Source organism: Zonotrichia leucophrys, chromosome 1A (genome assembly GCF_028769735.1).
Source record: "Zonotrichia leucophrys gambelii isolate GWCS_2022_RI chromosome 1A, RI_Zleu_2.0, whole genome shotgun sequence".
Taxonomy (NCBI): domain Eukaryota; kingdom Metazoa; phylum Chordata; class Aves; order Passeriformes; family Passerellidae; genus Zonotrichia; species Zonotrichia leucophrys.
This window is the reverse complement of record NC_088170.1, coordinates 32,973,872-32,987,298: the sequence shown is the minus strand read 5'-3', so window position 1 is coordinate 32,987,298 and position 13,427 is coordinate 32,973,872. Positions and strand designations below refer to the sequence as shown.

At 45.4% G+C, this 13,427-nt stretch overlaps 1 protein-coding gene across 1 annotated transcript in view; it reads right to left on the bottom strand.

Moving 5' to 3' along the window:
- PLXNC1 (plexin C1) overlaps positions 1-12,853 on the bottom strand; it is a 71,126-nt gene extending 58,273 nt beyond the window's left edge. The window contains exons 1-2 of the mRNA XM_064702061.1: positions 11,862-12,853; positions 1,693-1,815 (exon numbers count right to left, since the gene is read on the bottom strand). Of these exons, the coding sequence (XP_064558131.1) occupies positions 1,693-1,815; positions 11,862-12,809 (1,071 nt within the window). The 5' untranslated portion in view covers positions 12,810-12,853. The remainder of the gene's footprint in view (positions 1-1,692; positions 1,816-11,861) is intronic.
- Positions 12,854-13,427: the final 574 nt, after the last annotated feature.

Genomic DNA, 13,427 nt, shown 5'->3' with positions numbered 1-13,427 from the left:
ACTGATTAAGCATATGAAACATGCCTTCCACCAAGCCTGTTACTGACTGATTTGGAAACTGAATGTAGAAGAAATGCCTATATCCCAAAATAACAACCATTTACTCCTATCAATGGAGAAGGAAGTATTAGCATTCAGAAAACAAACTAACATTCAGACACCCATAAAGTAAAAAGGAATTTACACAAATTTCTGTGTGGCTTCTCTAAGTATACACCTGTGATAATATTTCTTTTTCTTACCTTGCTCAACTTTACTATTTTCTACCACACTTTGCACAGAATTCAAGGGAACCAGAGACTCCAGAAACTTTATTTTGTAAGTCAATAAGCACACCAACTTTGGTTTTTCATGACTAAAAAAGGGAAATGTGTTCACTGTCTCCACTGTGTTAAGGAGACGTGGAAGACTTCAATTTCATCTTTCATTATCAAAAGCAAAATGAAATCAAATGGACAAAGCTTTTCAATGTTTCTACTATATTCCTCCCCAAATGCTTAATAAACACAAAGAATGAGAGTCATCCTTCGCAGTGTAGGCAGGAAATGCACATTTTCACAAAACTCAGAAAAAATTAAAGCACAAAAGACATTTGACTGGATGGTTGAAATGTTTGATAAGGTAAGACGGCTTCCACTTTCAAGCAATGGATTTAAGTTGGTGTAGGCCAACTATGCAGAAGCTAAGGCAAAATGAATCTTGACTCTTCTCTCTAATGGACAGCTTTTCACATCACACAGGCAAACAAACAAACAAACACCCTTCCAAAATCTAACAATATTTCTACTGGAAAAATCAAAGCAAGGATTAAAAAAAATCAAAACAAGGCAGAATAACTGAGAACTCCACAGTCTGTAAATTAATACTGTGGGCACTAGAGTTTTGATGAAATGTTTACTTGAATTTTAGTGGGCTACCTTATTGGAATTAAATACCAATATAGCCAGATGGAACGTGCCTGGGCTCGTCTGGGCCTGCTGCTTGACCAGGCAGCAGCTGTGGTGGTTTCACCTCAGAGACACCTTTGCCTGGCTGGATGCTGCAGCTGGTGCTTGGGACAAGGCCAGGCATGCAGGAGCTCAGGTTTGGCTCTGGTGGAGAAGCTTTAAGGTGAGGTGAAGGAAAGGAGTCGGGTTCTGCTGGAGGGTTTCGATCCAGAGCTTTATTCCTGGCACACAGGCCTCTGAACGCAGCAACAGCTCCCACAGAACCACAAACCGCGTGGTTGCCGTGTCCTTTAACCCCGGGGAGAGGGGAGGGAAGGGGTAGGGACCCCACCGACCAGGTAAGGGGGGGGGAGTCTGAGGGGACAAATGGCACCTGGATGGCCCAATGTCCCCAGGGCTGAGAGGCATCTTTTGAACTCTGCCAATCACTCCATGCCCTTGCTGGAATGCCAAGATAGACAAGACAGCACTCAGCAGGGAGCATGGGAGGGGAAGGGAGAGGGTATTGGCACCTGGGGAAAGAAGCGGGATACTGAGACAGGCTATTACACAGCAACACTACCTAATTGCATTTGAAAGTTATCTTGCTCTCCAAATAACCATACAGCAGTTATTTCACAAACAAAAACCATAGATTCAGGGGATCATATTTGTTTATAACTTACTGAATTAATAAGGAAATATTTACCCACTTGAACACAACAGCAGCTGGTGGAGAAGGGAAGAACTGCCACACTCAGCTTACCTTCAGTAACTGTCCATCATCTGTTCCCAAAAAGAGAACTATATGATTCAAAACAACTGTGCCATAAACAGCTACCAATCCAGAGTGAATCAAGGTAGGTAATTTCTTGATTGATTGTGCCTCCTGAGAATCAGATAGAAGAAAAACAAATTAAAAAATCTTTCATCTATACTCCAAAACAATGAGGAAAAGAAGAATCCTTGGAAAGATTCTCAGAGAACCAACTTGAGACAACATTTTGAGTAACATTCCAATTCTGATACAGCTTCAGAGCAACACACTATTGGAAATTACACACAAAACTAGTTTTTCATATGTGACAACTGGTCATATCTGTAACAAATATAATATCTGCTGCTGTTAAATCACTGACTTCAGTGGGATACAGACTCAGTGTAGCAGCAGTAAGTTACTTTGTAATAGGATTTCTCCTTTTTGGGACATTAAGTCCTGGGTTTATTCTGAATTTCCAGTTCTTCTCAATAAAGCCGTGCTTTGCCATCACCTGAAGGCTAGATACACTCAGCAACCACTTTCAAAGGCATGCAAATATTCTGGAGAAAGGAGACACTTCAAACAAACAGTGTCTGTGTGTATAAAAATGCAAACCTTCATCTTCCATGACACTAGAGGAAGTAGAGACTTGTGTATTACATAAACATAAAAATGAGATAAAGCAATATAAAGTTTGTGTCATGGAGAACATAAATGTAGCTGTGTGAGCTTTAAAATCAACATGTTACCCTCAATTCTCCATCCCACCTGGAGGAAATTAAGTGGCAAACGCATGCAAGCAGCTCATGAAAAAAACATCGTGCAGGAAATCCCTGTATCTTGTGGAATGAAAAACCAAACCAAAAAACTCTGACTGTAGATGATCGGCTGTTGAAAGGAAATCTACATGCGTGAGAATAGGGCCACCTACCAGGGGGAGTCCCTAGAAGCCCCTGTGTCCCCTTAGCAAGCAATAACTCGGATTTGAAGTGCTCCAAGTCAATCTCTGTGGTAGACATTGCCAAAGGCGTGATCCCACCTGCTCTCCAAGTGGGTCCAACCCCAGCCAAGCTTTACTTCACTTTGCCTGTATAATGTTTTTCAGTGAGCTTAATTAAGGCAATGGTGTGCCTAGAAAATGCTCTGTAAATCTACCTACCTACATCTTCATTTGAGTCATGCTCCTCATCACATGGACATGAGGCTGCACAAACACCAGAGCTGGCACAAAGAGTGGCAGGCATGCAGAGGTAGGAGACAAGAGCTCAGGTAAGAACAGCTCCTTGGGAACAAGCCCTGTAGGCTAGCTGACCAAATCCAGAATTTCAGCCTCCAGGACAGTTTCCTAAACCTACAGGAACCCTCTGAGTGCAAGAGCCCATTTCACTTCAATGCACAAAACAAAGTGTGGAATGGACCATCAAAACTGGCATTTAGAAGTGAAAGCATTTCTCAAAGTTATGAAGCAAATCCGTAACACAGTAACAACTGAATTCAACTCTCCTGCATGCTATGATGCTGGCTTAATCCCCAAAAGTATTTCCACTAGAAATATTTTATTTTTTCTGAACTGCAATCCTAAGTCAATTAAAATGTTCTTCACTCATCTGAATTATTTTAATTAGCTTGCAAGAAGAGCCACTTGGAATAAAAGAAGGCTTGATTAACTTTTATATTTAAAGTCACTATTTCTTTTTTCATGCAGGAGGAAGAAGACACAGGGAAGTGTCATGCAGTGGCACAGAACTCTGGTAAAACTCACTTGGCCATGAGAATCCAGTACCCTGGACGTCTGTGCTAGACAGGGAAGTGGGGCAGGGTGTGGTTGCAAGCATTTTAAGGAAGAAGTTAACTCACTTTATAATAGATCAGAATATAACAAAAACTCCAGGATTTGTGCACTCAATGAGTCTTCACTCAGGTTAGGGAGTGAGGAAATGGAGCTTCCACACTTTCATTTCCACCAAAATTAGCAATAGTTTTTCTACAGTGCACCATGTAATAGTGTCAGAGAGATAAACTACCCTAGGTTCCTTGCAGACTCTGTACAAGATCACAGAAAAGAGGAGTACTCACCCAGTTTCTGAAAAGCTTTGCTGCCAGATTTTATTTTGACCCACATACTAATAAAATAACCAGTGTCATATCAGTGTATCCTCCTGATCTGAGTGAAGAACCAATACTGACAAGTGTGGAAGTCTCCTCCCCTCCCTCTGCTTGCTGGAGGGAGGGTCAAGGCGACATTGAACTAATACGGACAAGAACGGGAGGACAGTCACAATAAAAATTGCCTTCTCTCTTTTGAAACCTATTCCTCAGTTTGCCCATCTCCTCCAGGGTGCAGCTGCTGCTTTCACCCTTCTGTCACCACTTTTCCACATCCATTTATTGTTTTAACAAGCCCTTTTACCTCTTCCACTGTGACTAATGGGGTTACAGCACTGTAGGGCCTTCCCAAGCTGCTTCTTTCACAGCTAAACCCATTCTTAAAAATGCATTTACAGTCTAAACTTCCTTTACACTTGAAGAGTCGTTCATGTCCATGGTCATCTGTTTGTCTATCCTAAAACGTTTTCAGGCACATATGAAAACAAGAAAAGGAAAAGAAAAAATAATACCACTGTCTAAGAACTCCCTTTTCTTAATTCTTCAGTTTCATCCTCTGCTGCATTCTATAGTCCCTCTAAGTCTATAGTTGTTTGGTTTTTGGCATGGAAGGTATTTATACTAATTTTCTGTTTGGCACTTCATTTTCAGATGTATTTCCATATGACTCCAGCTGCAGCAACCATATTCACACTTCTACTTTCTGTCTTGATTTCCTCCTGATTATTTTACATTGCATGCCTCAGAGGAAAGGGCAGCATTTTTAGCTCACACAGCATTCATCTTATGCAGCTGTCCAAAAAGTAAAAATAAAGTGTTTGAGCATCCCAGTGAAAGAACAGATGCAGCTATACAAAAGGACACAAGATTTTTAAGTAGTGTATATCAATAGTCAACACTGAAACAATAGATGCTTTTCCTAGGGGGAAAAGAACTTTTTGAACTTTATTTTCTTTCTTAACTTCAGCATCCTTTAACCACCTCCATCAATTTTTACTATATCAGAGGGTAACAAATATTGGGGCATGCAGCAAGCCTTTATTAGGGCTAAGGAATAAGAACATGAACTGTTCCAAAATGTTATTCCCAGGAAGTTTTTTGATTTGTGCATTGCCCAGCAGTGTTCAGTGGACAAGCCTGTCCAGGTGAGCAGCCTGCAAATATCAAGGATGACCAGAAAATCAGAGTCTTCAGTGAGACCATGCCGAGGCAAATCCTGAGGCTCATGAAGCAAGGCAGGAAGAACAGTCAGAGGCTATGGTTGAGTGAGATGCTGATGGAGACTCCTGAGATGGGGAAGTTAGAAACTAGTGACTTCTTGCATCAGCAAAACCAGTCCTTCTCTGCCCTCAGATCTAAGTTCACAGAAGTGGTAAAGTGTCCTATTAACCAGTGAGAGAGAACAAGCTCCATTAAGGAAGGCTTTGAAACCAACTGAGCTTGAACAGTGTGTTAGCAGAGAGCAAAAGGAAGTGGTGGGTGACTGTGAGGGATGAAGGCACACACTTGCTAAACAGTCATGCTGTTACAACAGGTTGGGGCTTTTTTTAGGGGACCCTACTCATTGCAGAAAGACTATGGTAATTTTCCATTCCTTGGACCACTACCCATTGTTGCACATCCACATGGACACCAAAGCCATGGCCTAGTGCAGATCAGGAGTGCAAAGCTCTGGGGGCAAAGTGAATAAGATGGGACTCCAGGCTATGTTAACCTGTGGGGTCAGTCAAAAGAGATGCTCTTCTGGATCTGCTACTCAAAAACAAGGAAGAACTGAATGAAGATGTGATAATCCGAGCAGAGGCTTCAGTGTGTTCAGGGAAATGGTCAGTGGGATCCCCTGAGAGTCAGCTTTGAAGGGAAATAGAGCTCAAGTAAGCTAGCAGGTCTTTCAGGACAATCTCTGTCAAGCACAAAACTCAGGAAAACAAGCAGACATAGCACGAGATGGCCTCTAGCTAAACAGGGAAGTCGTGACTGAGCTGCACTGCAGAACAACAGCGTAAAGGAGGAGGAAGCAGGACTAAGGAGGAAGTCTCTGGACATGCAGGAATGGTGCTAGGAAAAGCCCAGCTCACCTGGTTTTGGAACTGGCAAGATATGGTGTGGACAACAAGAAGAGCTTCCACTCTTCTTTTTCTGCTCTTCCATGAGCAATAAAAGAAAGAACAATGAAAATGCACACCAGATGCTGAATAGCTCAGGAGATTTACCGACAATGGATGCAGACATGCCTCTGGACTTCACCAGCAACATCTTGTGGTCCTTTGTACAAATAGAATTCAAGGAGGAGAGAAACTACAAGTACTGTGAGGATTAAGCCAGAGATCTCTTAAGAAACCTCAGATTTTACAAGTTCTAGGGAAGACAGATGGGATCTGTAGGAAGATGCTGAGAGACTGTCTGATGAAGCTGAAAGGTTATTTTCTCCTATTTCAAAAGGTGTGGAGATCAGGTAAAGTCTCCAACTGAATAAAAAGAAATACTGCACCAATATTCAAAAAACCCAAGATTTTTTTCAGGGAACTACACATTAGTAGGTCTTACTTTTTTCCTGGGAGAATTACAGAGAAACTCCTCTTTGAAACCATTTCTGGACACAAGAAACGAACAAAGTGACTGAGAAAAGGCAGCATAAATTTACCAAGAATAAATCATGCCTGACAAATCTGAAGTATTTATAAGACTTGTAGATGTGGTGCTTAGGGACATGCTTTTGTCGTGGATGATCTTACAGGCCTTTTCCAAAACTGGGCGGGTTCAGCTTACAGAAGAGTCAATTTCAGAGGGACCAAAGAAACAAAGCCAGGCTCTTAAACAAAGTGTATGTAAGGTAACAAGAGATAATGACACAAACTGAAACACTGCAAGTTTCTAGCGAGCAGGAGATGACAAAGCACCACTATGAGGGCAATCAAGCAGAACAGGTTGTCCAGAGAGGTTGTGCAGTCCCCATCCCTGGAGCGTGAGAGTTGACAAGTCTTCGGTGGCTTTACTTCCCACACTCAACAGGGATGAACTGAAAACTCATTGTCATGAGACAGAAACATTCACTTCAGAAAGGCTAACTCTAGAAACCCATCAAACATCAGATGTAACACTAGCAGTCTGTAATACTCAGGAGATTGACTTCACTACTACAAAATTAATTACAAGATCAATTTTGTTACAAAATTATATTTAGAAGTCGGTAATTCTTTCCTTGAATAAAAGACCATGGATCACTCTGGAATGAGTTACCACACAAATTCAAATGTTGTTCCTGCAAATTAAAAGCAGTAATTAAACTGATGTGACTCTGTTGACTTCAAAATCTCATTTTGGTAGAGCTTACACAAGCTAGGATTGTATCAACCCTCATATGTATCAACCACTGAAAAATGAAAAAGCGCAAAGAAAAGACTGCTACAACTCTTTACTTGTATTAAATGACTGATGAAAATCCAACCAAGATAGCTTATTTTTTAGTAACTATCACAACTACTTAGCTTTTTCACATAATAAACACCTTAATATAAACTACAGCAATTCTCTTTCTCACAGATAGACGCCTAACAATTTTTTTTTTTTTTTGCATTTTCTACCTGAAAAATTGTGAATCCTTGAATCTTCCTGAGTCCTTTCCTTCTCAGGCAACTTTTTAAATGGCAAAACCAATTTCTGTATTTGTCATTATCATGGTTAGGTAACACTCTACATCTCTCTCTTGCTGATGTTCTCCAATTGGAACACTTTTCCTACTCATCTACTAAGCTGTGACTCGCAACATGCTGGCTTGTCTGCGAGAGACCTGAGATCCTTGTAGGTCCTGTTCTGTCACAGAACAACAGAAGAAAAGCCTTTCTTAAAGTTCACTAACTCCCACAGCAAGTTTGTAACAAATTCCAGCATTCCTCCTGTGTTTGTAAGTACTCAGGTTTCTGAAAAGAAATTGAGAATGAGATATGGCACATCCACATTTATTAACTAAGGAAATTGTGAAGAAGATGCACTTATGTATATGTAGGATATGCTAAAGAGTCCAGTAACACATACACCCTGATAGTGCATGTAAGTAGATATATTCAAAACTGAGAGACATGTGGATCAAAGGAAAAAGAGCTGAATATAAAATTGCAAAATGTTTTTAGAGTAGTTTCAACTAAAACACCACTTGCCTTTTGCTAGATAGAAATCCTGTCTCTGGGAATCAAGTAGTGCCAATGTCCCGAATAAGCACATCCAAGTAGGACAAACTTCTTAGTGTACACTACTGCACAAAACAAAAACGGACCTACCTACATCTCATGTGGAGAAATTGCACAGAATTTGTAGCAGCCACATACTTTTTGATAAAGTTGCTAAGCAAGGATCTTAAAAATTACTAGTTTTCAATGAGAGACTAATCCAGCATTAAAACTTAATGCAAATGAGGACTTTGGCCTAAGAGGCAAAGCGAAGCTAAAGAGATTACACACCTACAGTGAGTTCCAAGAGGATGCAGAGCAATTTGGTTCCAATCCAGTGAAGTACTCAAGTACATGCTCTACTTTAAATGCATGGGCACGAAGATGATGGAAATACTTATATATGCCTAATGTTAAATATGTCATTAAGTGCTTTACTGGGTTAGGCCCAGAAAGCTCAGCACCTTACAGGAATGAGTTCAGAGTACACCATGCAGCAATGGCATAACAGGGAATTCAATACCCTGGGCTAAGCCCCTCTTGCAGTGTCCTATTGAGAAATGCAATGTGAGTGGAGAGGGGCAAGAGGATGTCTTGCCTAAAGGTAATCAGAATAATAACAGAAATCTGAAGGATTATAAGATCAGAAGGAAAACACACTGCTGCCACTACTCCTTAATGTACACGCTTACTATAAATTGCATTCCTGCAGTGAAAAAATCCCTGTATTTTCAATTCCTACATAAACTGACAGTCCATGTCTGGGATCCACATACCTCATCACATCACACCTGAGCTCCTGCATTCAAGTGTACCCAGCAGAGATGACCCAGCACCCTACAACACATGGTAACTGCAAAGCAAAAGCCAGACTGACATTCAGCATGGTCCATCCACCACAAGCACCAGAGAAGTCTTGCACTTACAGCACTCATAATGCTGCTACACATTCCTTTGCTCAAGACCAACACTGTCTTTAAAAGACTGGACTTTAAAGCAGTGTTAAGTACTGCTGTTTGCTGCCATTCCCACACGTTGCAGCACTCCTGACAGCCCTGTGCTATGAGGCACTCACTCCCTTCTGGCCAGAGCCACTGCTGCAAGCTGCACACAATGGACATCCCACACTCATCTTCCTGTCAGCTCTGGAGCCCACGTGCCTCCGAGTCCAAGTGATGCCTTGTGAAGGCTGACCTAGAACAGAGACTAGATGGAGCTAAAGAATAAAGCAGGTATTTATTAGAATACCTCAATGGATACACCTTGGGCAGCACAAGAGCCCAGCCAGGGCTACACCCAAGATGAACCCAAAGTCATCACAAAAACGGATGACTTGTCATGGAGTCTCACACTTTTGTAAATTATGGTCTATTAGCATATTGGAGTTAATTGTCCCATTATAGCTTTAGCTTATGAAGTCCCATCCTTCTTGTTTTCTCTCTTCACTCCAGCCTGAAATTTGGATCATTTGTCCTTGGTCCTCAGCTAGAGAAAGAATTGTTTTGTCTACCTACTCTGTGAAGAGAGCTTACTGTGCCCTAATATGAAGCTCAGAAGTACACACTAAAGCAGAATCTGAAAAATGTAATAGCTAAAACTTGAGGCATCACAAGAACATCATATTCCACGATTGCAGGGACTCCCATACTTTGGTGAGAGACAGCTGAAGGATCTGGTCTAAAACAACCCAGAAGCAGCAGCATATGGGCCTGTCATCTCCAAACTTATTCTGCAGTAGCCTAGCCTAACCTTCTGTAGTATAAAAAAATATTAATGCTGAACTACATGCATTTATTTCTATGTTTATACACCATAAGCACATGCAATTAGCTTTAAAAAAGATATCTAATTAGCCATATAATGTTATAGGTCATATTATTTCACAGAACCCACTGCTATCTCACAAAATATTAAAATACCACTTTCCTCTCAGTGGCAAACTGCATTTCTTGTGCCAAAATATTACAATCAATAACATCATCATAGGGAGGGACATAAGGTTAAGTAAGCAACCCTTTTAAAGATTGTTCCAGTTGAGATTCTTCAACATTGTATCCAAATATAATCTCAGTTTCCAGGAGGGATGAGACTTTTGGGACATGAAAGTAACTCTGGAGTCACAGGAGTCTGAATCAGACCAATACTGAAACAAGTGGATCACTGATTTTTCATATTCAGGCCCTGAGAGGCAATGGGGACAGGGAATTGCCCTGTCCACAGAAATATGTGCCTCACCCTACCTGCATTATGTTACTCTACGAGATCCATGAGGCTCTTCTGAAATCTCTTGCATGAGGTTTTTAAAATGTTTAGAAAGGATCTACTACCCAGGGAGCTTTCCTTTTCTGTTTTGTTTAGCAGACTCAGAAAGCACTTTGCTAAAAAAACTTCACGAATAATTAGGAACAACAATGCAAAATAAAATTCCAACAAGCAAATAGGTATTTGGGGATCAGAATGAGACTTCAAATTCATTGCGGAAGTTTGCCTTGTGGGAGCACAGACATCACACAGTAAGCAGTAAGCTAGCACTGGAAATCAAAGGATTGGCTCTGGCTCCGTAGTGAGTTTCACTATTTACTTCAGCACAGTTGTCTCACCCACATACGGGGTTCTCATTCACAACCACGTCCTCTAACACTGGCAATAGTCTCACAGCTCGGTAGGGAGATGAGCAGACTGAATCACACATGCCCTCTGGTAGTCTGTTTGGAAAAAATCTCAGCACTGCACTCTGCTATGAGTTAGATTTGGAAAGCCAAGGAGTGCCAGTAAATCTACTGTACTTCTTTCAAGGAATTTTGAAGAAACTCTTATTGTAGCACATCAAGGATTCAGAAGTTTAGCTGCTAAGACCCAGGATGGTCTTAGCAGCTGTGGGAACTGCAAAGGACTTAGGGATTGCTTTATGATACCTTGCTTGAACCCCTATGGTTCTCCTTGATACTTTTCAGTGATCCTTTGCCACAGCTCTGTAAAGTCTTCTGAGTCTAGCTTAACTTAAAAGCATGGACAGGCCTTTTAAAAGCACCTCCTTCATCCGAATGACATTTTTACCTTCCTATATAATATAATTTTGAGGTAATTTCTTTACTCCTGAGGCCACAGCAAAACCAGTAGCCTTGCCTATCCCGCCCTCCATGCGCCCAGCTCTCCCTGAAAAGGAGGAAGGAGCTGAAGAGAGTGTTGCTGAAGTAGGTGACATGGGGAACTCCATGGGATACCACTGTCTGTGAAAATGTAACCACTGCAACAACAAAGAGATTTCACCTATTGTCTGCTGCACACAAGGATTTGGGGAGGTGGCTGTGAGAGCCCTCCCAAGCAAGGCCAGTCGTGAGAGGCTTGGGAAATACCTACCACTGAACAAGCAGCCACAGATAACTAGGGAATGATAGGGATAACAGTGCACACAGCCCAGTGCACAGAGCCAATTTGATGGGCTTTTTTTTTTATTTCTGATGTAGCTGCAATGACATGAGATGTGAATGCACAGAATAAGAGAGGAGATGCTTTATCTAGGCTGTATGGAAAATAAAATGAAATATGACTAATCGTAGGCTGAAAAGGACACATTGAAGGAGAAGCCTCAGACTCAGGTCTGACCCAGGATGCCCTCAGGTACTCCATCAGATGTGTCTTTCCCAACAGGTAGATGGGAAGTATACCAAAGTCTGGGAAAGGATAGCTTTTTAGAAAAAGAACAAGCTGGAGGAATCACTAGAGCTGACAGAGCTAGGGCTGATGTGCAAAAGCCTGGTGTGGCTCTGAAGTTTCTCGCAAACTTCATATGCCTCCAGGTCGGGGACACCCCGTGAGTCATGCAGAGACACCAGCCACAACAATAACAGTGTCAACAAGGGCGCGCAGGGTGAAAGTTTAGCAAACGATGCCCAGACTTACACAGCTTTTCCCGTTCATATTGAAGTGTGGGGATGCACAGGCTCGCTCCTTCATCTCCTCCATCCCAAAGATGCAGACGGCAGTGCTGTTCCACGCCTTGGCGTTGTGGCTGTGGCGGAACACACCCACCCACCAGCCCCGCTCACCCTGGCGGACAAGGCTGGAGGAAATAATGAGGCTCCTGCACCCGCAGTCCAAATAGACGTGCCCTTGCAAAGCAAGGCCACCATCTGAAGGGCCCAGCTGGCGCAGGACAGCCATGCTGGGTGGCTCCGTGTTATTGGCCAACCTGGCCTTCAACGTGTAGTAGGGAAAGAAAAGGTGATCCCCCCACTGGAGCGCGTCAACAAAGTGCAAAGGTTCCTCCCTGCGCTTGATGATGCCCAGCTCCTCCTTGGACTTGAGGTTGACCATGCTGCGCACCGTGATGACGGTCTCCTTGTCGGACTTCGAGGGCTCGCAGTGCAGGTGGTTCGTGTCCGCGCTGGTTGAGTAGGTGGCCGCCACGGCCAGGTACCAGGCGCCAGCCTGCTGGAAGACGACGCCGGCGGTGGAGCCGTCGGGCAGGCAGCTGACCACCTCGCTTTGGTTCAAGCGCTGCCGGTACGAGGGCTGCTCCCACACCTGGCAGGCGCCGCCATCCTGGGTCCAGCCGGTCAGCAGGACGCCCACCCCGCCGGCCTCCTCGTAGTGCAGCAGCAGGTTGCTGCGCATGCCGGGGGGCTCCCCGCAGCCCTGCCCCGCCGCCGGCACCACGCGGCGCCGGGGCCGCAGCTCGGGCCGCAGCTCGTAGAGGCAGCTGCCGCCCGCCACCAGCACGGCGCCGCCGCTCACCTCGATGTTGTCGATGGGGGCCCCCGGCAGCTCGAAGCTCTGGGGTCCGGCGGCGCCCGCCAGCGCCGCCAGCAGGGGCAGCGCCCAGCTGAGGGCGGGCGGCGGCGCCGCCATGGGCGCGGGCTCGGCTCGCGCCGCGGGGCGCCTCAGGCGGCGGCGGGCGGCGGGCGCTGCTGCGCCATGGTGCGCGAGGGGCCGGGCGCTGCCGCCGCCGCTGCCGCCGCTTCTGCCTGCGCCGCGGCGGGCTGCGCGGGCGGGGAGTTCCTCTGGCGGGGCGGGGAGGAGGGGGTGCCTGCACGGGAGAGGTGGGCCGGGCTCCTCCGGGAGGGCTGCCGAGCCACCGAGCCGCCGTGCGCCGCCGCTCCCCCTCCGCCCCCCGGCCCCGCCGGCCCGCCTCGCCGCGGACGGTGGGCGGCGGCGGCGCCGCGGGAGCCCACCTCGGCCGCCGGGCTGCCGGGGGCGGCCGCTCGCAGCGGCGTGGCGGGACGAGGAGGAGAGCGAGACCCACCTCGCCCGGCGGCGCTCGGCACCCGGACCCGCGCGGGGACCCTCCGGGACACCGGAGCAGGGGAACCCCTCCGGGGCAGGGCGGCCCCCGTGCGCTCCCTTGGCCTCGCTCCCGGCCCGGCCGAAGCCCCCCGCGGGCGGCGGTGAAGGTGCTCAGCGGGGGCGGCCGGTGGCGCGGTCCGCCGGCGGATGCCGGGTGTGGGCGTGGGTCAGACCGCGCTGGGC